At 38.8% G+C, this 25,824-nt stretch overlaps 1 protein-coding gene across 4 annotated transcripts in view; it reads left to right on the forward strand.

Annotated features, from left to right (window-relative positions):
• Positions 1-259: 259 nt before the first annotated feature.
• Positions 260-25,824, forward strand: part of Anapc1 (anaphase promoting complex subunit 1) — an 80,642-nt gene continuing 55,077 nt past the window's right edge. For 2 of the 4 annotated variants that reach the window (XM_005400614.2, XM_005400611.2), the window contains exons 1-16: positions 260-510; positions 1,863-2,099; positions 3,152-3,313; positions 7,111-7,162; positions 7,362-7,462; positions 8,456-8,538; positions 9,665-9,738; positions 11,888-12,033; positions 12,237-12,457; positions 13,191-13,400; positions 14,761-14,856; positions 16,440-16,530; positions 16,624-16,689; positions 20,908-21,042; positions 23,528-23,668; positions 24,297-24,357. In XM_005400614.2, coding sequence (XP_005400671.1) covers positions 1,887-2,099; positions 3,152-3,313; positions 7,111-7,162; positions 7,362-7,462; positions 8,456-8,538; positions 9,665-9,738; positions 11,888-12,033; positions 12,237-12,457; positions 13,191-13,400; positions 14,761-14,856; positions 16,440-16,530; positions 16,624-16,689; positions 20,908-21,042; positions 23,528-23,668; positions 24,297-24,357 — 1,852 coding nt within the window. In that variant the 5' untranslated portion in view covers positions 260-510; positions 1,863-1,886. Of the gene's footprint in view, positions 559-635; positions 851-1,862; positions 2,100-3,151; positions 3,314-7,110; positions 7,163-7,361; positions 7,463-8,455; positions 8,539-9,664; positions 9,739-11,887; positions 12,034-12,236; positions 12,458-13,190; positions 13,401-14,760; positions 14,857-16,439; positions 16,531-16,623; positions 16,690-20,907; positions 21,043-23,527; positions 23,669-24,296; positions 24,358-25,824 lie in introns of those variants that run through there. The other 2 variants (XM_005400613.2, XM_005400612.2) reach the window with 2 other exon arrangements.

Raw genomic sequence — 25,824 nt, forward strand, 5'->3', positions numbered from 1 at the left:
TTGGGGTCACGGGGTAGAGGCAAAACTAGCCAGAAGCCACCTAACTCAGAGTTAGGAAGCAGTTTAAGGCCTAAAGGCATGACCTGGAAAGACGTGGATTCCTTGGGCGTCCAATCACTGTACAAACGGTAGCCGAATCCTCTCCCGCTTGGAGAATCCACTTGGTATCCAAGGAAGTGGAAGCCCCCAGCAAGTTCCACCCAAAGCCGCATCATATCAAGTGCGCAGGCGCAAGGACCGCGGGGCGCTGGGCGCCTCCGCGATGCCCCGCCCCGCCGCAAGGCAGCACGGGAAAACCAAGATGGACGCGTCCATTTGAACGTCGTGCACGCCCGCCCGGCTTTAGCGGTCCGCTGCTGCTCCTGCCCATTCTTCCTCCGGAATAAGGGAGGAAGAGGGATGAGAAGCTGTGGCGGCCGAGGAGTCACTGTGACCGATCTGCCCCTCGGCCCCCGCGCCTCCAGGGAGCAGCCGGGGCTCGCCGCGCCGGACGCGTCCCGAGTCACACAGGTGCTCCCGGGCCCGCAGCGCCGGATGGTCTCTCGCGTTGCCCTAGATGTTCGTATCTCCGCGGGGCCAATTCGCGCCCGGTGACCCGGAGGGGCGGGAACCCGAGGGCGGGGCCTGAGGGCCCGCCCTGCTGAGCGGACTTGGGCCTGCAGGCTGGGTTTTTCGGGGTGCGACTCCAAGCTCGCAGCCCAGCGCGGCGACCCGTGGAGGGTCCCACCTTCCCGCCCCCCAGCCCCGCTGAGCAGGGGGCTCAGCTGTAACGAAGCTGGGAAGCCCTGCCCTGGTGGGGACTCCGCTCGACGTTCCTTCTAGTACATGCGCGGCGGGAGCGAGGACTCAGGTTCCTTCTCTGTGCATTTGGGTTTCTTGTTTCTGACAGGGTAGTGTTTCTTCCTAGTGATCAGTGTTGACATTTTGATTGATAGCATTTTGATTTATAGCATGCCCGTCTAGTACTTTCGTGTGTCGCTCTTTATTTTGTCCATAAAAATGACGCATTTATAAAATTTTGGGGTACTGTGCAAGTATTAAGTATGTTGACTTCATCAGTACAGAAAATGTCTACTGTGCAAATAGTACCATAACTAATTCTGTAGTTTTTCTGGGGCTGGTAGGAGAATAACGTTACCAACAATTATGACAGAAGTTGAAGTCGCAACTTCTTAAATATTTGAATCTCGGTGAATAGAATATAGGCTGCCCAGCTGAATTTTGGACTTCTTGCAAGTTGTAAGGTACCTTTTTAGTTATGTCTCAAGTTGAAGTGTTCTCAGTACTTATTGATTTCTGGCCCTTGGATAAAAAATACCTGTGTTATATTTTGTGACGTTTATAATTCTCACAGGCATAACGTTTAATTCACAGTGAAATAATTTTGAGGCCTAGGGAAGCTGCTTAGGAACTACAGCGACTTTGAGGTATTTGTGCAGTAAAGGAAACACCTAAAAAGGGAAACCTAAGTAAACACCTTAAAAAGAGAAATCTAAGTAAAATTTAGTTAAACTCTATTAATCTTGAATGCTGTTTAAAACTCCAAAGGTTGTCTGCAGTGCTGATGTCAGGTGTTTAATGATTTCTGTGTTTTAGGATTGCAGCTTAAATGTGATGAAATCCACTTTTTTAAAAATTGTAGATGTCTCAGAGACAGAATCTGCTCTCACCTTATACACTGTATTATGCAGTGTCAGGTTTACCACCTGTCACTCAATATATGTGGAAATGTTTGGAAATTATAGTGGCATTATAGTGAAATGTTTGGGAATTATGGTGCACAGTTCATGCACATCTCTGTGGTAATAAACTGGTTTTGACTGGCCTTAGAGGCTGACCGTAGTGTGTTTCAATTCATACAGAAATAATGGTGATATTTGGAACCCATGTCGAACTTCTATGAAGAAAGGGCAACGATGATTGCAGCCGGGGATTTGCAGGAATTTGTTCCTTTTGGTCGTGACCACTGCAAGCACCACCCTAATGCTTTGAACCTTCAGCTGCGCCAGCTGCAGCCAGCCTCTGAATTATGGTCTTCTGATGGTGCTGCTGGCCTGGTGGGATCCCTTCAAGAGGTTACAATCCACGAGAAACAGAAGGTTCTATTAATACCTCATTATATTTTTGAAACATAGACTGATACGATTTACGTGTAATTTAGGGCTAAACAAATGCAACTCAGAAATAAGCATGATAACTACTTCTAGGATAAAGGTTAAGATTTGGTAATTTCAACCAGTGCTAAGATAATGAGTTCATTGTGGTTCAGTGTCTTAGCTGCTTATTTAGACATACTGGGTAACTTGAGGCTTTATAGTGAGAGTCAACTTCTGTACCATGGTGATGGTTCGTTTCGAACGCCTTTCTCTTTACTTCATATGTAGGGACCAGATTTTATGTTAACTTGATTAAATGGCAAAGATTAGAAGTGGTCCCTGCTGAAAAACATGTTTCTAGAGGAGGGAAGAAATGTCACGTAAGAAGGTAGAGTAGTAGTTCTTAAATAAGGGAATGAGGTGTCTGCAAAGTCAACCCCTTCTGTGTGTTTTGCTTTTCCCTAGTGCTGGGGATCCAACCTAGGGTGTTGTTCAATGCTAAGCAAGTGCTCTACCACTGAGCTATACCTCCAGCTGCCTCCTATGTACCAAATTTTCTTATCCCTTTGGGATACGGTTGGAATGTATATACGTTAGTTAGTAATTGAGATCTTTCTTTCTTCTGTTATGGATGGGACAAGAGAAGGAAGGTGAATGCATGTCTGTGCAGCTGTGAAGCAGAGACGTCTGCATTGTACCTAACTCTCCCAGCAATCCCCATGTGTACCACACTGTCCCCTCTCTGCCCCCCGCATACTCTTAATATGTGCTTTTAGTCTCCCAAGCGTGTGAGTTCATGTTTGACTTACGGATAAAAAGTTTTATTTGTGTTTTTGGCAGAGTAACACAGAGATATAAAACACTTACTGTAGAGACTTCTTGTTCCTAAAAATCTTCTAAGATCTAATTTACCTGCATACTCTATTCTGCTGATCAGTGCACCAGACCTCTTAGGAGTTTGACTTGGATTAAATCTTACCACAAATGAATCTCGGCTTCAGACTATTGAAAAAAAAAGAATACTTGAACATATCTTCCATATGTTAATTTTTAAGGAAAGCTGGCAGTTAAGGAAAGGAGTAAGTGAAATTGGAGAGGAAGTGGACTATGATGAAGAACTCTATGTGGCTGGAAATATGGTGATCTGGAGCAAAGGAAGTAAAAGCCAGGCACTGGCAGTTTATAAAGCGTTTACAGTTGACAGTCCTGTCCAGCAGGTGAGTAGATCTGCATTTCAACATTAGGTTGACTGTTTAACACATCTTTTTTTTTTTCTTTCAAAGCTTTTGTTTTAAAATTTAACAGAAATGATAAAAAATAGTATAAAGATCCCAGTAGCTGGGTGTGCATTTTTAACACACAGTGAAGATAACGGCAAGACAATCAGAATTTCATTTTATATTCTTTACACTGTCCTTTGCTGATACTACCCTTGGGTACTTCAGTTTGTTATTTTCAACAAAAATTTATAAGGGGTTAGGGATGCAGAAATATTTTTCAACACCTGCCTATTATAACTGATTCTGAGATATTAAATTAACAAAAATTGTGGGGCTCTTAGCAGTAATCAGAGGAAGAAAAGGAACAATGAACTTGATATTACAGTTGACTATTACATCTCTTTTCTCAAAATTGATAATTAAAGGGAAGGAATTAAGTACTTGCTAAGTCTTCAGGAAGACATGGAATTTGTCTCCATTTTTTTTTTTTATTTTAAAGAATAAAAGAAGGATAACATAATAATGGGGGGACTTAGCAAATTACAGACAAAATGGTAGGAAATTATCAATGGTTATCGTTTTACGTATTATTATCTACAAAATAGTTTCTCAGGAAAACAAATAGACAAATAATAGTGAGTTAGAGACAAAAGAGGTAGGAGATTATCAAGAGTTGTTGTGCTATACTTTGGTATCTTCAAAGTGGCTTCTAAAGAAAATAAATAGAGCTATACATGAGTGACCTATTGAAAAATCATTAACTATTCTCAATGGTTGTTGTAGGAAACACATAATAATAAACATACATTATGAAATAGGATAGGAACATTACAAACTTAACACAGTTATGGGTAGATTAGTAGGAAAATATCAATGGCTGCTGTAATATGTGGTGGTATCTTCAAAGTGGTTTCTCAGGAAGACAGAGATATGCAAGAAGGATCTAATAAGTAGTTACAGCCTAAGGGTTGTCAAAAATAGCATATTACCTCCTCACCAGTGACTCCTTTCACTGAGGTATGATGGCTGGAAGGAAGGCCAGGATTGAAAAGAAGGACCGAGAGACTTGCACCTGTGACTAGCAACAGGCTGTTTTCTTGTTCCTCCATAGTCATGATTACCCAGGACTCCTCGATGGAGATGACGGTCTGGCCAGAGGGAGAAGGCAGACCATGCCCCAAGCCCTCTCATTCCTGTTGGACTAACTGGTAGCATGGGTCTGAGCTCTGGGGCCTCCACCTCAGAGGGGAGACCGATCTCCATTTGATGAATGAAAACTCTTGCTTGTAAAAGAATGACAGCTATTACTTGTAAACGTAGAAGGAACAGTAGAGTCAGGAAATCACTGTTTTGTAACTACTAGTGTGATAATTGATTCTGGGAAGATTGTAAATTATTACTAGCACTCTTGCATGGAAAGGATATCATCACAGGGCTAGGTGGCACTGTGCAGTTTGCTTGCTAAATGTGAAAGGACAAAGGCACCTCTGCTTTGCAGTAGTTAACCTTTTGTCTGTACCTCAACTGAGTGATTGAGTTCAGTATGAGCAGGATGCAGGACTGCTGTGTGCCTTCAGATGTAACACAGAATCAAGTACATGTCATCATCCAGTGACTTTGCTTTCCAGGAACACTTACCTTGACTTTTTAGACCTAGCTTCCTGTTTGTAGGACATATGAGAACTAGAAGCTCATGTGGTAAAATAACCTGAGATGAGGAGTGGGTTGGAGGTCTAGGTGAGAAGATTTATAGTGACTGAAGCTAGCTAATGAGAATTCATTGTCTTACTGTGTTCACTTTGTATATATTTGCCATGATAAAAAGTTTAAAGAAAAAACTACAGGGAAATTACTAATTAGACCAATCCAGGGTATCAGAGAGTCAGCATTTTGTCCGATCTCTTTTAAAAAAAGTCATGGAGAAAGAAAAAGCTGATGAAAGGAGACCAAAACTGACATCACCAAGTACAATATGTTTGAACCTTGTAAAATGAACTTTTGTTGACTCCTGGTTCTAGAAAATTAGCAACAAAAAGGCATTTTTTTGGGTGAGAAATTGGAAAAATTGAAGAGGGACCAGATATTAGGTAATAATAGAGAGGTTTTTTTCCCTTAAGATGATAGTTCTATGGTTTTATAGGAGAACATCTTTATTTTTAGGAAATGGATGATAAAGTGTGATATTATATGTGCAATTTATGCACAAGTAGAGGCCAGGTGTGGTGGCCAATGCCTATAATCTCAGCACTGTAGGTGCCTGAGGAAGGACTGCAAATTCAAGCCCAGTGAGACCATTTCTCCACATAAAGACCGGGAATATAAGTCAGTGCAAAGACCCTGCGTTCAGTCCCTAGTCCTGCTAAACAGAAACATTAGTTAGTTTACAAGTAGTCAGTAGCCTGCTCCTCAACCCCACAAGTGCAAAAGTGCACACATAAACAAAAATGGTAAAATGTTAGTGATTGTTGAATTTAAATGAAACAGATATTCTCTATGTTTACTTTTTCTTACTGAGAAGTTTTTGAATAAAAAATTCAGGGAAAAAACAAATACATTTATAGTAGGTAAGTTAGAGAATAGGCTGTTGAAAAGAGATTTTTGGAAGCTTTGACTAACATGACACTCCTTATTTATAAATATTCAAACTTTTGTACTTGGACAGTACGTACCCTTCCCTTGCACATTTCCTGATTGCCACAGTGCTCTATTTATTGGAAAGGAAAAACTGAATTATTTTTTGAGGATAGATGCAAAAGCATTTTGTCTAGGTGTATTGAAGCAAGTAACCTTCTTAAAGATAATATTTTTCCCAGGTAGTCCATATAGTTAGTATAGAAGGGAAAAATGGATTTGATAATATCCAAATACTTCTTTATTTCTATGTTCCCATCTTCATTTTTCTAAGGAATAATTACCTGTTCAGTTACCTCCTTTATTCTGAATCTCTCTTGTATTACCATTGCTTCTCCATGTGATCATAAAATTTAGAATTTCAGTCCTTTTGGTCTGGAAAATATATTGTTAGTGTTCTTGCTAATGTGGAGAAAGAATGATGTCAGGGATATGTGACTCAGATTCCATTTATTCATTCTTTGATTCATCCTACTAGTGTTTTTTTTTTTTTTTTTTTCCTTTGTGTTTTTGAGATAGGGTCTCGCTATGCAGTTCAGGCTGGCCTTGAGTTCACTTTGTAGCCCAGGCTGGTCTCAAACTCGCAACGATCCTCCTGCCTCAGCCTCCCGAGTACTGGGATTACAAGTGTGTGCCACCACGCCCGGCTCATCCTACTAGTGTTAAGTGTTAAACTCTTCAGATAATCTTTAGTTTTGTATAGGTTATAGGGTTGTTTTTTTTTTTTTTTTTGGTTTTTGTTTTCTTCTTGTGAGACAGGGACTTACTATGTAGCCCAGGTGGGCCTTCAACTCACAGTGATCCTCCTGCCTCAGCCTCACAAGTGCTGGGATTGCAGGCATGTGCCACCATGCCTGGCAGGTTATAGGGTTTAGTACAGGTGGAGTCAGTATTTGAATTTTTACTTCAAGGCTTCTACCTTAGGTGTTTCAGTTTTTGTCTTCTCTCCTGTTTTCATAAAATTGAATTGCAAATCTTTCCGTATAATGTTTATTTTCGATTTGTCTAGTTTTATTTTTTCTTGTTCTTGTTTGTTGCCATAGTGTATTGTTGAGATGAGGGGGATGGAAAGTTATTATGTGAATGTCATTATTTAGATGCTGTTAGTTAAGATTGTTATTTAGATGCAATTTTCTTAGGTAAGCATTTTGTTTTGATTTTAGGCGTTGTGGTGTGACTTCATTATATCACAGGATAAGTCTGAAAAGTCCTACAGTAAGTGTTTGAAATTTTATTTATTTTATGATAATTCTAAATATTTATCTCGCATTTTTTTTCCATTCAGAGTAAATAGCCCCTACTAATAATGGTTTAACCTAAGCACTTTTACATTGTGTGCTAAAGAATTTGTACTGTTGGAATTGAACTCTTCAGGGAAAAATACCCCCATACATCTTGTACTTTTTCTTTTCAGGTAGCCATGAAGTAGAAAAATGCATATGTATATTGCAAAGTTCGTGTATAAACATGCATAGCATAGAAGGAAAGGATTATATAGCTTCCTTACCATTTCAGGTAAGCTTGAATGCTGTAAATTTTTTATGTGTGTTGGAGATCATTCTTAAATTAATTAATTTCAGTAATATGTCTTAGTTTATGTTTTGTAATCAAGAATATTATTTTTATTTTATTCAAAAAATAAGTTTTAGGTAGGTGTGGTGGCGCATGCCTATAATCTCAGCACTTGGGAGGCTGAGGCAGGAGGATCATCATGAGCTCAAGCTACAAAGTAAACTCAAGGCCAGCCTGAACTGCATAGCGGGACCCTGTCTCAAAAAAGACAAAAAAAAAAGAAAAGTTTTAGTAACTTTAATGACTTACCATTTTTCTGTTTTTTACATAAAATAATTTATTTAGTAAAATGAGTTATGAGGTCTTTTCTATGGGGAGTTTTAATTTTTTTTTTTTTCCTGGTACCGGGAATCAAACTCAGGACCTTGCACTTGCCAGGCAGGCGCTTGTGCCACTGAGCTGTATCCCCGGCTGGAGTTTTCAACTTAAGTGATATATAAGAAATAATTTTGTAGTCTTGGAGGCTGAGACAAGAGGATCACAAGTTTGGGCTCCGCCTGGGCAGCTTCCCAAGACCATTTCTCAAAATAAAAAATAAAAGGGCAGGGGATGTAGCTTAGTACAAAAGCTCTGAGTTTAATCTCTAGTACTGCAAAAAGAGAAAAAAAAATTGGGGTTCTGTGAAATAAGAGATGAGCAGTCCTAGTCTTTTTCTGCTGCTCGTCACCTTTTTAATGCCTAGTGCTCTTGTAAAACTTGTACACGTTGCTTTGATACTGATACTAGCCACTGGTGTGATTCCGCATTGAACTTCTCATCCTAAATTTTATCCTAGAGGTGCTAGTTAGGATTAAATTTTTAAAATATAATTATCATGTTACCTTGTAAAACTTTTAAATGGGAAGAAAATCTAATATTCTGACATGTTTCCAACATTTTGTAAAGAAAGGGTAGGTTTTCTTACCTCTCTCTTTTTATACCCTTTTTGCCTGGTAGGTTACGAACATTTGGCCCACTAAATATGGATTGTTGTTTGAACGAAACACTTCTTCCCATGAGGCACCTCCAGGTCCACCCAGGTACTCATTTTATTTCACTCAGAATATTGTTACATTGGCTTTTTTAGTGTTGGTTTTGAGGTAAAATTACTAAGCCACAAGTTCTGTTAGATCTAAGCAGCATGCATTCACAAGCTGTATTCTCTTGGCAATTAATTATCTATAGCGCACACGCTCCCATAGTAGAATTGGACAAGCAAGTAGTTTAATGTTAAAAAGATTGAATTCTTAGTTCTGGCTTATTTTCATGGTGCTACATTGGGTAAATCATTAGGATTTCTTGTCTTTAGTTTTCTTATCTGTTACAGAAATATTTTCCTTATCTGTTACAGAAGTACTATCATTGACCTGTTAGGATTTATACAAAGATTTAACAAGCTAAATGTATGGAAGCTTTGAGCCTAGTACTGTGTGTGTTGGGTGCACAGTAAGTGGTAGACGCTTAATGGTGGTGTGTTTACCTGGTCTCCCTCTAAACTGCGAGCTCGTTGAAGGGCAGGAACATACAGCATCTGTCATAGTGTGGTGTAAGAAGTAGATACTAAGTTTTGAGAAAATTGCTTACTAATTTTATGGTTTTTTTGGTACCGGGAATTAAACTCAGGACCTTGCACTTGCCAGGCAGGCCCTTATGCCACTGAGCTATATCCCTGGCCCCTTGCTTACTAATTTTAATCTCTGTTTTGATAGTCTTTTCCCTTCTTTTTAAAAAATCTCTGCTTAAAAACTGGAGTTTCATTTACCTGAAGTATTTCTGCATAAGTGTTCCCTTTGTAATAAACAAGTGTAGGAGGCTAAGTTTCATTCTTAGCTGCAATAGATATACTGCTACTAAGAGAAGCAAATAAAAAAAGGATGACCTTATGCCCCAAACTCTGGGGGTTCTATAATGAGATGACTGCTGTTTGCAAATATTCCCTGGTTTCACTCTGTGTATGTGTAAAATTTTACTGTTAGAAGAGAGATATGTAGGAATGAAATAGACGGTACTATGAACAACAGTATATAAACATCTTAGATGACTGATTTTTGAGATGGAAAGTTCCTAGCTTTTGTAATCTGGAGAACTCCTTTGTAAGGAAAAGTGTGTACAAACCCAGTCGTCTTGTGTCAGTGTTTGACTGATTATGTGTTTGTTTTTTGCTAGAGAACCTTTACCCACTATGTTCAGCATGCTGCACCCACTAGATGAAATAACCCCACTTGTTTGTAAATCTGGAAGTAAGTATTTTTATTCTTTGGCGAAGCTCTTTTTTTTTTAACTTCGGTGGAGGGAGGGAAACTAAAAAGGAGCATATAAAGAAACTGACTTGTTTATAAAAACTAAGATAATTAAGCATGTTACAGGAATAACTTTTATTATGAAAGCAAATCATATTATAGCAGGAACTTCAGTGTCACTGTTCAGCAGTTGTTTTAGTAAAAATAAAGTCATATAAATCAATGAGGAATGCTAATATATTAACCTACCTGTAGATGGCTCTGTTCCTTAATAATTAATGATATTTGAATGAATTAAAGACTTGTTTTTTTGGAAGGAAGAAATGTAGGGCCAAAAAAAAAAGAAAGAAAAAAGAAAGAACTGTAGGGCTTTATGCCTATACTGTGTAAATTTTAGTTTTTTACTTTCTTTACTCAAAATAGCATAATTTACTGGGGCTCAGAACTTTCATTATTTCCTACAGGTATTTCTACATGATTATCCTTACATTTTAAGCTTGACCAAACATGATAGGTAATTATAAATAATGAGGTCTTGAAGCCTGAAAAATTATACCCTTTGGCATTTTGATTTTTAGAATGTGAGCCCAAGTACATATTCTGAAACACCACTGAAGTTCTTATCTTCTATTTCACAGGCTATATCTAGCCTTAGGTTATTTTTGTAAAGTTTATGACCTGAGAATGGTTTTTTCTTTGAGAGGTTGAAGAAAGTGAAGATTATGTGATAGGGGCCGTATGTGGACCACAAAGCCTAAACTACTTACTCTTTGGCCTTTCGTAGAAAAAAATTCATTGACTCTTTTGTATTGTATTGGTAACAACTACAGGCAACCTAAATAAACACGTTAGAGCCTGTGATTAAATGGTATGCAGCTCTTGTTGATTATGTTTTTCAGTAATATTTAATGACCTCAGGAGTTGCTTATTTATAATGTAGGATATTAGGGAATAATAGGATATAAAACTGTGACGTACAGTATGAGTCTAATTTTGTAAAAGCCTGTGAAAGAGGCTGGGTGCAGTGGTGCACACCTGTAGTCCCAACTGTTCAGGAGGTTGAGGCAGGAGAATGGCGTCAACCCAGCAGATTAGGATAGCTGGGGAACATGGTGAGGCCCTATCTCTAATAAAACAAAAAAGCAGGAGGAAAAACTCACTAGTATATTAATAGGAAGGTGGCATTACGAGTGATATTTATTATTTCTTTTTAAAATAATTAATATTTTTATAAAATAATCATTTCTTATGTGGTTCAATATTTTAACTGGGAAGGAAGCATTTTAGGAAGCTGTCCAGCCGGGTGTGGTGGCGCATGCCTGTAATCCCAGCACTCAGGAGGTTGAGACAGGAGGATCATTGTGAGTTTGAGACCAGCCTGGGCTACGAAGTGAGTTCAAGGCCAGTCTGAACTGCATAGCGCGACTCTGTCTCAAAAAGACAAAAAAAAAAAAAAAAAATTAAAAATTTAAAAAAAGGAAGCTGTCCATCATGGATAGGAAAATCAACACATGAAAATAAAAAAAGAGAAAGGAACAAGAAAGAAAACCAATCCATGGTATTTGAGAAGTAAAACCCATAGGAAAAAACCCTGTACACGTGTAACTGTAAAGTAGGAGCAGTAGTGTATTGTTCAGCACTGCTTGATGAGTTATTAAGGAGACAGATTTATACCGATGAACAGAATCATTAAGGAAGTCAAGCTTTGCAAATAACTGATCACAATTTATAAATAATTTGGTTGTTGAAGGAGTCTTGAACCCTTTTCTGGCTAATGAGTTTGAGTCCATGCTGATATTCAGCATTCAGTTGCATGTATGTGAGGTTGAAGCTTTAATGTTTTCATCTTTAATGTATTTTAAGGAAATTGATGCTCACAGTAAATGCAGGGTTAATTATATACTATGTAGTGGTTTGTACCTTAATTGATTTGCTTTCGCTATATCTTTAGGAATTTTAAGAACTTAATTCATAAAGCTCAATTTTATGAAACGCATTGTTTTATTTTTTTTTTTTTTTTTCTTTTCTTCCGGTACCAGGAATTGAACTCATGACCTTGCGCTTGCCAGGCAAGTGCTTTGCCGCTGAGCTAAATCCCCAGCCCCGAAACGCATTGTTTTATGCTGATTGTTTCTATTTTATTTTTAAGGTCTTTTTGGCTCATCACGGGTACAATATGTTGTAGATCAAGCAATGAAAATTGTGTTCCTCAACATTGACCCCTCTATCGTAATGACCTATGACACTGTCCAAAATGTGCATTCCGTGTGGACTCTCCGGAGAGTTAGAGCAGAGGTAAAGATACAGTCATTTCTCCTTAATATGAAGCACAGTTAATACTGACCACCATTGCCTATTTGTGGATGAATCATTTGTGCGACAGAGTGAACTTCTTAGGAAAAGCAAAGTATTTTGTCCTTAATACCTGATATGTGCCCTGCGTTCTCACAAGGAAATTGCTTTTTTATTCTTGTTTTTTTTCTTCATTTTTACTTAAGGAAGAGAATGTTGTCCTAAAGTTCTCTGAACAGGGGGGAACCCCACAGAATGTGGCCACTAGCAGCTCCCTCACAGCACATCTGAGAAGCCTGTCCAAAGGCGACTCCCCCGTGGCATCACCTTTCCAGAACTACTCCTCCATTCACAGCCAGAGCCGCTCGGCCTCGTCACCCAGCCTGCACTCTCGGTCACCTTCCATTTCCAACATGGCAGCTCTAAGGTGGACGTGTCTCCTTGCTTTAAACGAGATCCCAAGCAACAGATGCCTTCTTTTCTAGATTTCTCTTACGTTTTGAAGAATTAAAAATTTTCTTGGACAAGTCTTGGGTAATTTTTAGGGGAGATAGCTATAATCTCAGTTGTGCTTCTTTTACTAAGACTTGTAAGTCTACTATGTCGTTTCTCTGTGATGAGACAGATCTAGAAGTTGCTTTTGCTGTCATAGGATTGCTTTGTTTCTTCCAGTGTGTGGCAGCAGTTTGATGAGTATTAATTCCAAAAATATTGTAGTAATTTTTTTTGTTTTAATTTATACTAGTTTTTCTTTTGATCATTGAAATCTATATATCTTCTGGTACATGTATGTATCTTTTTGTGATTTATATATGATGCTACAGGGACATAGTTTTGTTGGTTTGTATATACCTGACTATACAGGAACATGCTTTAGAGTAGACTTTTGAGTAATATAAACAGTTCATTTCCTGAGGAAGGAAATGAGTTTTCAGTTTAAAAAAAAAATATATTATTTTACCAAGAATTCTAACTCTTTAGAATGTAGTAAAGTACATTGGCATGAACCACTGAACTAGCTTTTTTCCTTTTTTAAATTTTTAATTTCTGATTGGAATTGTGCCAGGAATGCTTTTCTGTACATAGCTTTGGGAGGTATGGCTGGAGTGTGCATCATATGAGCCTACCTTGCTAACTGTGCCGCCCTCCCTCTTTTGCAGCCGTGCTCACTCTCCTGCCTTGGGGGTGCACTCCTTTTCAGGGGTGCAGAGGTTCAGCCTTTCAGGCCACAACCAATCTCCAAAGAGACACAGCATTTCTCATTCTCCAAATAGTAATTGCAATGGCTCCTTTCTTGCACCAGAGACAGAGCCAATAGTTCCTGAATTGTGCATTGATCATTTGTGGACAGAAACAATCACTAACTTAAGGTTTGGAGTATATAATTTTGTATTTAAAGAAAAACATTGCTATTTGAGAATCTAATGATTATTAAAGCCTACAACTTTCCTGTTTATTGCTCTGCTTTCTAGCTTTCTCTTATGTTCTGAAGCATTTAAATTTTTTGTTGACAAGTCCTGCATATTTTTTTAGGGGAAGTAGTGTAATCCCAGTTGTGCTTCTTTTACTAAGACAGAAGTCTACTGTGTCGTTTTTCTTTTATCAGGGAAGTTATAGGCTTGTAAGTGGCAGTCAAGACCGTACGGGGGATTACAGTTTCAGCAACATGTAGAGCAGGTTCCTGGGGCTCTAGGAGGATGTGCAGATGAGTGTACAGCTCCAGAGGTTCTGTTAACTCTCTGGAGTTGTGTTCGGTCGTCATGTGTATGAGTGCAGTGTGTAGGCCTTTTCCTAAATATAGAGGGTTTTAATAATACCAGATTGTGCAAGGGGTCTGTGACCTCCAGACAGTTTTAAAATCTAGTGGTGGAGAAGCATAAAGAGGGACAGGGACTGAAATACAGGATATGTAGAATTTGGGGGCAAGGGTTGCAGAAAGGCAAAGCTACTGCAGAAAGACAAAACCAGGTCAGATGGGAGTAGCAGCAAGGAGTATCACAGAACGAACACATTTCTAGAAGAAAGGCGCCAGCACTGCCCGGCGTTGATGCGTTGCGGCTCTGAGAGGGAGGGGCAGTGAGTTAGCTTGTGACTGGGGCCAGAGTGGAGCAGGTTAGAAAAAGTAAATGGGGCTGAGGAAGTGAATTAAGCACGCGGACTATTTTGAGAAGAGTTTGCCTTTGAAGATGAGGGTCTAGAACTAGCTAGTGGAAGGCTTAAGGGTCAAGAAGTATTTCGGTTTTGCTGAACCGTACTAAAGAAAATTAGTCTTTATGAAATTGTACCGCTAAATACCTTGGCGTGTATCTAAAATGTGAGGACATTTTCTGAAATAGCCACAATACCATTTTTACTTCCACCAAATTAATAATCCTTTTATATCACCTAACATTGAGTTCACCTTGCTTCAAGAATTTAAATTTGAGAGAGAGGCTACTAGGACTAACAGCAAGGCAAGCGTTGAAAATACAGGGGAAAGAAATGGTTGCTGAACAGGGAACCAGAAGGAAACACAGTGGAGAGATTAGCCCTGAGGAGGAAGGAGTGATGGTTCATCTCACACGTAGATGGTGATGTTCAGTTCTGCATACGGGTGTGTTGTGTCTTCAGGTTTAGTCATGATCCAAGTAGTCTTCTTGAAGAATATCTTCAAAGATTTTTGCAGTAGTTACAAGGTAGATTTGTTTGGGATCAGTGCTGACGATTTCTTTATTAATATATCTGTTGCAGAGAGAAAAATTCACAGGCTTCCAAGGTATTCATTACGTCTGACCTGTGTGGACAAAAGTTCTTATGCTTTTTGGTGGAGTCCCAGCTCCAGTTACGGTAAGTTTGTTTCCCATCATTTTTATGTAAATAATTTAGGGATCCTTCCTCCCTTTTTCCTTTGCTCCCCCTTTTTTTTCTCGACCAGCTTTAGGGAAACAATTTGCCATAAACTTGACATGTTTTGAGTGTATAATAATTTTTAGTAAATTTACAGTTATGCAACCATCCAACAAACTAGGTTTTTTTGTTTCTGTTTTTTTTGGTACTGGTATTTAAACCCAGAACCTTCATAGTGAGCCACATCCCCAGCATTTTTAAATTTTTCTTTAGAGATGTGGCTTTGCTACATTGCCGAGGTTGGGCTTGAACTTGAAATCCTCTGGCCTCAGCCTCACATACTGCTGGGATTACAGGCCAGTGCCACCATGCCCGGGTACCACAGTCCAGTTTAAAATATTCTTATCACCGTAAAAAGATTTCTTTGTGCCCATTTGGAGTCAGTCTCATTTTTATTGCTAACGTCCAACAACCATGCTATAGATCCTCTGCCTCTATTAGTCTGTTCTGGACCTTTTTATGTAAATAGGACTATACAGTCATATAATCATATTTACAGTTTTTGTAGGGTAAGCTTTTTCACTTTTCAGTCTGCTTTTAAGGATTCACCATGTTGTAACATGTATGAATAATTCATTCCTATTTCCAGATAGTAGTTTATTGTATAGGTATACCACATTTTATCTGTTCGTCAGTTAATGGTGTGAGTTATTTTTCCTTTCTGACAATTGTGGATTATGCCACTGTGCCCCTTTGAGCAGAGGTCTTTGTGTAGACCTATGTGATTTCAAATTTTGTGGGTAGACAAGTAGGAGTAGAATTGTTGGGTTGCATGTTAAGTTCATTTTTAACTTTATAAGTAATTGCCAAGTTGATTTCCAAGTAGGCTGTAGCAGTGTACATTCCTACCACCCATGTATGAGGGTTCATGTCTCTTTATCTTGGACAACTTCGGATATTGTCAGTATCTTTGAATATAGCCATTTAGTGGATGTGAAGTGGTTTAAATTTGCATTTTCCTAATGCCTTCTGATGTTGATCATCTTCTCATATGTTATTAGACATTCATCTTCTCGTTTATTTATCTTTTCACTTTGAAAAAGAGATCACAGGAAGATTCAGATAGTGAAGGGGTCACATCTTACATAACTATAGTACATTATCAAACCAGGAATTAATATCATTATGACCCATGCACCTTCTTTCACATTTCATCAGTTTTATATGTACTCAATTATGTGTGTATGTTAATGATTCCATGCAGTCTTCTCACATGTGTAGATTTGTGTAAATGCTCCTACAATCAAGACACAAAATACCCTTATTAATTTAAAGATTTCCTCGGTGCCACCCCTGGATAGGTCACCTTCCCAGGGTGACGCTATCCCATGTCCCTTTCCACCCTCAGTCCTTGGTAATTTGTTCTCCGTCACTGTAATTTTACCATCTGAGAATGTTATATAAATGGAATCATTCAGTGTTTAACCTTTTAAGACTGTCTTTTTCCATTCAGCATGATGCTCTTATGACTCGTACAGTTTGTTGCATATATCAGTAGTTTCTTTTTTTATTTTACTGTTTAGCTGTGTAAAGTTTCAGGAGAGTAATGATAAAACCCAACTCATCTTTGGCTCCGTCACCAACATACATGCAAAGGATGCAGCACCAGTGGAGGTAAATGCATGCACATTTCTTGAGAAGTTGAAAATTATTTCAAAATTATTAATTTTCTCAGATCAGAAAAGGAGTTTTTGTCTTTTTTTAAAGAAAATAGACACCATGCTGGTCCTAGAAGGCAGTGGAAACCTGGTGCTCTACACAGGAGTGGTTCGGGTAAGTACTGGTGAGACTTCATGCTTTTATGTAGTAGGACTGCCTCCTTCATTTAACATTTGTTACATTCTTCCATGTACAATTTGACAGAAGATTAAGTTGAAAATGAAGTTTCTAGTGTTGGCTGGTCCTGAGCTGAGTGTGGTGGCACACGCCTGTAATCCCAGCACTTGGGAGGCTGAGGCAAGAAGATTACCACAAGCTCAAAGCTAGCCTGGGCTCCATAAGGAGTTCAAGGCAAACCTGAACTATGTGGCAGGAGCTTATTTCAAAAAAATAAAAAACAAAACAAAACAAAAAACCAAACACCAAACTACAAAAATAATGTTGGCTGGCCCTAATTTGCAGGGCTGGGGTTAATTGCCATTAGATGAATTGTAAGTGTGAACCTGGCACAGATGGGAAGCCTTTAATGGATACAGGGAGACTTTAGACAAACAAAAAACTGTCAACTAAACTACTTTTAAAATTGGTTACAAAAATTGGTGTATGAGTAACTTGGTAAGTCCCAATGTTTTGTTAAGTTTTATTATATTAAATACATTAGGTACATCTTTCTTTTTCAGCATTTCTGAGTTTTATATACAGCATAATGTGTTTAGTAAGTTTACTTTGTGAAGTTTAAGTACAGTATATGCACACAATTTGAAGAATAATGAAGTGAATATTCAGATAACAATGTCTGACTGCTCTTATCAACATACTACCTTATAGATTGCTTTGCTCTATTATTTAATTCTCTTAAATATTAACTGTACAGAAAGAACCATAGCATTGCAGTTTTTAGTATTAAATATCAGACATAAAATAGTTTTAAAATTACATAAAAATTATGCTTATATTTCAGATTTTCTGTATATTTTTATTTCCTTTTTGAGTTATCTTTTGTCACTTTTTTAGTGCAGGTGTGCTGCCTTTAATACTTTGTAGCTTTTCTTCACCTGAGAACATCTTCATTTCACTTTCATTCCTGAAGGAGAATTTACTGGCACTATATAGGATGCTGGGTTGACAGGTCTTTTCTTTGAGCACTTGAAAAATGTACCCCTTCTTCTTGGCTTTCCTGATAAAAAATCTGTTCTCTTGATTTGTTTTTCCCTGTAGTAGTGAATGCATCTCATTTTTTCTGGTTGCTTTTAAGATTTTTTTCCCTGTTTAAAAAAATTTTATCATGTGACTGGTATAAATTTCTTTGGGTTTAAACCTGTTCGTTCTCACAGGTCTTATATGTTTAGGTCACATAATTTGTGACATGCTTAGACATTTTTGGAAATATATTTTCAGTTTTTAGTGCACAAATGCCTTTTTTCCTCTCTCTTGGTACTAGGAATTGAACCCAGGGTCTGTGCACTAAGCTACATCCCTGGCTTGAACTTGGGCTCCTTCTGCCTCAGTGTTCTAGGGTGCTTGATTCACACGTGCCACCAGCCTGTAAATACATACTCTGTATGGCATCGTACTGTGCATACTGTCTTGTTAGCTGTTCTTTTTCGAATGTTTTCAGCTCCCCACTTTTTCCCTTCCTTGGTTCTCTGATGGTGTGAATGCTTGATATTTTACTGCTGTCCTATATACAGGTCCCTGCAGCTGTATTCATGTTTTAAGCTATGTTGTTTCTTGTGCGCTGCTGTGTTATTAGAGAGTGAGGACAAAAGCCAGGGCTTCTGCCCCCTTCACAGCCACTGCACCAAATGGGAGGTAGAGAAGTGCAGCTCCGTAGTCTCTGTGGTGGGAGGTCCTAAAGTAGAGGGAGAGGGATGTTGCCCCCTTCCTACAGAGCAGGGGTGTGAGCCTGACTTGGCTGCATCCTCTGCTGGGGGTGCAGGGCCACCTGGTCCTTGCAGAGTGAGAACGAAAGACAGGGCTGTGGGCGTAAGTTTCCAGGCCGTGGTTCCTGGTGAATGAAGAGTGTGTGTGAGTGTGTGTGTGTGTGTGTGTGTGTGTGATGGGGAGGGGATGAGGTTAGTTTTTTGGTAGTGTTTGCTTACGAGTAGGACAGGGATGGTGGGAGTGTTTCTGACCTGCTTGGTCACTCTTGCCAGTACTTTGGCTAGGAAAACAAAGTTTCTTGGAGCCTCTTAAATCTTTGGCCATGAGGACGTCTCTTTGAGATCCTTTGGGAATCCAGGGACTGGCTATGTAAGGAGTTAAAAAAAACCCCTGCTGAACCCATTGGGTTGACCATGGGTCTTAGGTTCCTAGCTAGTCTTATCTTTTGTACTTACTTTTTGGAGTCTCCTGTTAGTTGAACTATAAATTTTGGACACATTTTTTTTCAATTTGGCTGTTAGTGGAAGAAATAATTTGCAATATGCTTATTAGTGGAAGAAATAATTTGCAATATGCTTATTCCGTCGTTTCATGAGCTGAGTTAGATAGCTTTAAAAAACTTTTTATGTGCTATATTAGTTCTCATTGTCATTTTTGTTTTTTAAGCCTAAGGATTTTATTCGGGCAGCTACTGTTAATTTCACTTTAGTTCTGAGCATCTCCCTTTAGTCTCACCAAATTTTTACCCACTATGGATGTGTTTTGCCTGAGAACCCTACAGATAGTTGAAATATCAGGGGGTTAACATAGATTGCCCTCACATGCTTTTAAGGTGAATGATAAATTTATTCTACTTTATGCAAAGCGTTTTTTTTTTTTAAAGAACTAGTACAGAGGTTTATGATGGGAGGCAGAAATGATGAGCTGGAGAGTACAGTTTGAATTAGGTTAGATTTAATTTCTTGAGCATCACCCAACCTTACATTTTTTGCCTTTTTTAATAACTGGGTATCTGTCTGCTTTAAGACTTAGTTAACAAGATAACTGCTTAAGTCTTCTGAAAGCTTTGCTGTCTTTACTACCAGTAAGGTAGCAAAAAGCATCCTGTGCGGGATTTTGTGTAATGTCTTGATCATTTAACATTCTCCCCCTTTCCTACAAAGTAAAGTTTTTAATGAAGAGAAATCAGACAAGAGAATTTATACTAAGGTATTTGCAATTGCATGATGGGATTTGAAAGATCATTGAAATACTGATTCTGTTTGTTTTTTAGTTGTGTTTGGTGAACATAAACTCTAACATGTCAGGAGAAAATGCTTATGCAGTGTGATAAAAATATACAGTGAACTGGGCGTGATGGCACACTTCTGTAATCCCAGCACTTGGGAGGCTGAGGCAGGGGCATCATTGTGAGTTCAAGACCATCCTGGGCTACAAAGTGAGCTCAAGGCCAGCCTGAACTGCATATTGAGACCCTGTCTCAAAAAGACAAAAAAACAAAACAAAACAAAACAAAAAAACATATATATGGTGAATGTTTAAAGTTTTAAAAATGTATTATAAGGCCGGGGATATATATATATTTTTTTTTTTTTCCGGTACTGGGAATCGAACTGACGACTTTATGCTTGTTAGGCAGGCACTGTGCCGCTGAGCTAATCTCCAGCCCAGGGCCGGCGATATAGTTCAGCAACATAAGCGTTTGCCTGGCAAACCTGAGGTCATGAGTTCGATTCCTGGTACCAAAAAAAAAAAATGTATTATAGCAAAAAACACTGCTATTAATCCCTGTCTCCTTGAACACATCCCCTTGTTCTTGCCACTTCCTTTCCTTTTTTTTTTTTTTGTCTTTTTTGAGACAGGTTCTCACTGTGCAGTTCAGACTGGCCTTGAGCTCGCTATGTAGCCGGATTGGTCTTGAACTTGCAACAATCCTCCTGCCTCAGCCTCCCGTGAGCTGGGATTACAGGTGTGCGCCACCATTGCCCGGCTTCTTACCACTTTCTGAAGCAGTTCTGGAAGTCCTCTTTCCTGAGTCCTTCCCTAAGTATGATAAAAAAATATGGTGACTGTTGCTGCCAAGTGCCATCCAACAGAAAGGATGGCTTGTGAAAACTCCTGTCTCTCAAAGTCAAACTGACCATGGAAAGTAAACATTTTGAAGTGATTCAGGACATTCAGGCAGCCACGAGAGTGCAACTAAAGGTATTCATGAAAGAGCACTTCCAGAACTGCTTCAGAAAGTGGCACAGATGATGGGAGAAGTGTGTTTGAATTGAGGGGCTTTCATGGCAATGTGTCTTTTACTGTAATGCTTAAAAAAATTTTTTTAGAGATTCATTATATTTTTTGCTCATGTCTTGTATGTACCCTAACATTTTATGTAAGAATATGGTGCATTCAATAAAGCTAATATTTTTTTTCCCAACGTCTTTCTGTTGCTCAAAGGTGGGAAAGGTCTTTATTCCTGGCCTGCCAGCTCCTTCCCTGACGATGTCCAGCACAATGCCTCGGCCCAGCACACCGCTGGACAGTGTTAGCACTCCCAAGCCTCTTAGTAAACTCCTCGGGTCAATGGATGAGGTAAGAAATGAATTAGGTGTTGTCAAAAATTAATATTATCTTAAAGAAATTTTGTTGAATGTTAGTTCTTTCCATGGTTAATTTAATTTTATGTAACACTTACAGAACACATAGTTTCAAACACAAATGGTAGTTACCATACATTCCTCTTCTTGTGATGTGTGTGGTACTCTTTGAAGGTGGTAGAGAAATGAAAATGATACATTCTTTTCCATCTAGGGATCTCACAATTTACTTGGGTAGATTCTGTCTGTGTAAGAAATTATAACTTAAGGTATACTGTTCAGACTTGTGAATGAAGAACCAAAAGTATCCTAGCAGATTCCCTGCTGGGACAACGCCCCGGAACCAAAGCCTCATCTCTAAGTGACATGTTGGACTAGGCCTGGACCTAGAGGATAGGTGGGGTCCCTGTCTTTATAAAGGGCATTGGACCGAGGAGGAATCACACAGCCAATGCCTGAAGGCACGAGAGTATAGACCATTTTTATATGCATGTTTGCATCTCCATCTGCTAACACATGCATTAAGGGTTCAACACATCTGTGGAATGAAGACTTAAAAAGTACTTCATTTAAGTAGTCAGGTGAGTGTAGATGGATAAGGAGTAGGATATTGATCATCTTTTTTGGGCAGTTTCTATGTGCAAGGCACTGGTCCATGTGCTTTATGAGCTTTAACATGTAAGTGCTTAGAAGAGCTAATTTCTTTGAGAAGGTACTGATGTGATCCTGTTTTACAGATGGATGCACTGAGGTACATGGAAGCTACATGAAGTCATAGCACTGACAAGTGGTAGAACTGGGATTTACGCTCTTACTGATGTGTTCTTAATGGTGGAAAGGATGAAAAAGGTGGTTTATTCTGAATGCAGTTGCCAGGGCATTATAGGCTTTTTGAGCAGGAGTTTTGGGTGTCATGGTCTGTTTTAGATTAACTTTATCTTGAGGCTGAAGATAGGGAGATGAGTTAGCCTCCAAGTGAGGACCGTGAAGTGCAGAGGGTCTGAGCTAAGGCGGAAGTGTAGAAATGAGGGAAGTGACCCTAGAGGCTGGAAAGGTGTAAATGCCAGTTTGTCAGCTGACTGGTTTTGTGCGAGGCTTAAGATAGGTGCTGAGGAAGAGGCCCGGGATTCTCTGAGCAGTGTGTGTAGGTACCTATGCTTTCTGAGCTAGGAAGCCTAGAGGAAAGTAGACTGGATTTGAGGGCCATCTAAGCGCAGACGTGTAGGGCCCATTCAGAGAGAAGGTTAGTGCTGGCAATCGTGTCAGAGAATTAAATATGCAGAACAGGGAGCATTTTCCTTCAAGTCAGCACACGTGTAGAACTTTCAGAGGAGAAGCTGGAGAAGTGTCAGAGGTTTTTATTATATGATTTGGAAGAATTTTTTTCATAATAAAACTGGTTTCCAGCCAGACATGGTGGCTCATGCCTGTAACACTAGCACTGTGGGCAGTTGAGGCAGAAGAATTGAGCCCAGACTTGGCAACTTCTTGACTTAGCGAGACCCTGTCTCAAAATAATAAAATAATGGCTTGAGATTTAGCTCACTGTGAGGTCTTGGGTTCAATATCAGTATGGCCAAAAAAAAAAAACGGTTTTTACTCTTGTAGATGTCTATAAACCTAAGAGTGGTTAGTGTCTTTTTGCTAACTGTGAAGTTACAAGACACATAGTGTAGCACACTGGCCAATGGCTTTCCCATTTCTCTGGCAGGTTGTGCTACTAGATGGAGAGCTAGGACCAGTGGAGCTGAATTTTTCAGATTAACTATTGTAGTACAGCTAGATGTGTTGAATTAGAGAACTACAAAAAGGGTCAGTGGTCATGACCAGAGATTTAAGATTAAATTATGTCCATAGTTAATAACAAAGGCTATTTACATTTTTTTATGTCTGTAGTTAAGAACATAATTCTTGTTCTTATATTTTTAAATAAATAATTTGCTTATACAGGAAATGCCTCTAAGTAGTAGTCTCATTTCATTGCTTTTTCAGCACTCTCCTTTGTTTTTGGATTGATTGTAAGTTCCTTGAGTTATGTCTGCCTCAAATTATAGTTTATGTCTCTAACTCTGTAAGATTGCCAAAACTGCTGCTGCTCCCCCTCGGTGAGCCTCAGCTTCCCTGCATCTTCAGCCTGTCAGCCTGCCCCTCCCTGCTTCATGCAAATCCCAGGTTCGGGAAAGCAGGTCAGAATGTCGTCTCCTCCCTGTGGTTCCCTTCTTGTCTTAGGTCTTGGTCCCTTGATTCCAGGTTGCCTCCATAGCTATCAGTCAGATACTTTACTCTTTTAACTGCGTTTTGTAGTTGTTTTCTGTAAAGACCTTGGTCTGCTGCAAGCTCCTTGATGATAGAGCAGAATGACTTTAAATCATTACATACAGTCGCTTGATAGACTGCATACAAAAAAAAGCAAGTTAAGTTTCTTTTATCCTTAATTTTTTCAAAAGTACTTCATTTGTGTTATATTTATAACTTTACAGGTGGTGCTATTGTCCCCAGTTCCAGAACTGAGGGATTCTTCAAAACTTCATGATTCTCTCTATAATGAGGATTGCACTTTCCAACAGTTTGGAACTTATATTCATTCTATCAGGGACCCCGTCCATAACAGGGTAACTCTAGTAAGTATATCTCTTAAAAGATTAGTAATTTTCTAAGAGATATGGGTGACATTTTAAATTTGTCAAGATGTAGAATTTTGTCTGCAAAATGAAAAGAATTGTCATGATTTTTGAAATGTATTGTCATTTTTGGTACTCTTACTGTTAAGTAATTCTGCTTATGTTTTCTGAAGTTTCTTGCAAAAAATATGTGGAAAACAAGCATGTTCAAGCAGTTGAATTGCATATTGCTATGGTTTTTGTCTTTTCATTGAAAGTAAGTCACTTTTGATGATAGTAACTTTTAGTGTTTGTATAAAAATTAGTTTTTATTAATACTCTACTGGAACTTTTAGAAGTGTTTTACAAATAAGCACATTTGTAAGATTACATTTCTGTTTGAAAAAAATACTTTTATTTAGTTGAATTTTGCATTGACAGTCTTATAAAGCACCATCTGTTTTTTTTTTTTTTTTTGTTTGTTTGTTTTTTCTGGTACTGGGAATTGAACTCACGACCTTGTGCCTGCCAGGCAGGCACTGTGCCGCTGAGCTAAATCCCCAGCCCAGCACCATCTGTTTTTAAAACATTGCGAGGCTTAGAATTCTCAAATTCTTTTTATCTTTTCTTATTCCATTGTTTTCTCTAGGAACTAAGTAATGGCTCCATGGTTAGAATCACTATTCCTGAAATTGCCACCTCTGAATTAGGTATGATTGAAAGTCAAACTTCACTTTTATGTGTTCTTAGTTTGAGCTATAAGGTTAGGAGTAATTGCTGCTTTACACCAATAATAGGGACTCTAAAAATTATGTTGCCATTGTTGAAGCCACTAGACCAGGTTTTTTGTTTCGTAGAGAAGCTGTAAATAGCTGGGGAGCACTTTGCCATGTGTGCTCCACGCACACTGAGGCTGAAATAGAGTTGGAAGGTAACGCTCTTCCTCTGAGATGCTTGTTTTCAGACAAGATCTTATCTTTTTGCCTAGCCTGGCTTTGAACTCCTGGGGTCAAGTGACCTTCCTGTCTCATCCTCCCAAGTAGGGAGACTACAGGTGTGGGTCTCTTGCACCTGGCTCCTCTGAGCTTCTTAGGCTGAGATGTACAGAACCATGCAGTGAGATTACATATAGGGACATGCCTCTTGCAGGAAACTCTGTGGAACAGGAAGCCTAAGCAACTGAAATATTTGTTGGCATATTTAATGATGTTTCTAATCCTAAAATAAATTTCTCACTTTTTAGGTAAATTGAACAATCAACATAATTGCCTTGATTATAGTCAAAATGCAGCCACAGATATTTTTAGAAATATTAGTGTCTGCCTGAATTATAACTGAAGTGCAATTTGGAAGATAGTAGCAGAGAGTATTGCTGGAGGTAGAAAGGTAAACAAAATATTAGAGTGGATTTTGTCAACAAATATAAAAATACCTAATAAAGTACGTGATGGATTAGTTTCAGAATCTAACTCCAAAGCAAGGCATCAGCAGATTGTAGATTAAAGTGACTTTATTTTAGGAAGCTTTTCTTTGCATTTGGTAAATGATATTTGAAATTTGTACAGGGAATCCTTGCTTTTCTCAAAGGTATTTTTAGTGAGGAATCGCAGGACCAAGTACCTAAAATAAGCCCAAATAAAATATATAAAAACAAATAAGGGAGGAAATAAAAACAAAATAAGATCTTACACTTTTTCAAGCCAAATAGAATTCACATAGTTTATAAGAGAATGTGTTTTTAAAGGGTTCCTTAGACTCGGTGCAGCATGTGGTTTGCACTTACTTTGGATTCAGCTATGGTGTTCTTAGTTAATTGGTTTTCTAACATTTCCTGTTGCTTGCTTCTGATCCTTGCTGTCTGTGCTCACAGAGCGGATTGATGATGAAAATCCATGTTGCTGAGAATGGACTCAGCAATTCCGGTACTCTGTAGAGTGAGGCAGGAGGATTACCATGAGTTTGAAGCCAGCCTATGCTATGTAGTAAGTTCAAGGTCAGCCTGAACTACATAGCGGGACCCTGTCTCAAAAAAACAAAACAAATCCTATAGAGAGAGAGTATGAGAATGGAAAAATCATTGCAGTTTGAGATCTATTACTACTGAAGTAGATCCAGAACCTTCAACAATAGTTCCCACTGCCTCTGGGTCACCACATGACAGTGTAGTGCTGTAACCG

The sequence above is a fragment of the Chinchilla lanigera genome, unplaced genomic scaffold (assembly GCF_000276665.1).
Source record: "Chinchilla lanigera isolate Chin_1 unplaced genomic scaffold, ChiLan1.0 scaffold00069, whole genome shotgun sequence".
Taxonomy (NCBI): domain Eukaryota; kingdom Metazoa; phylum Chordata; class Mammalia; order Rodentia; family Chinchillidae; genus Chinchilla; species Chinchilla lanigera.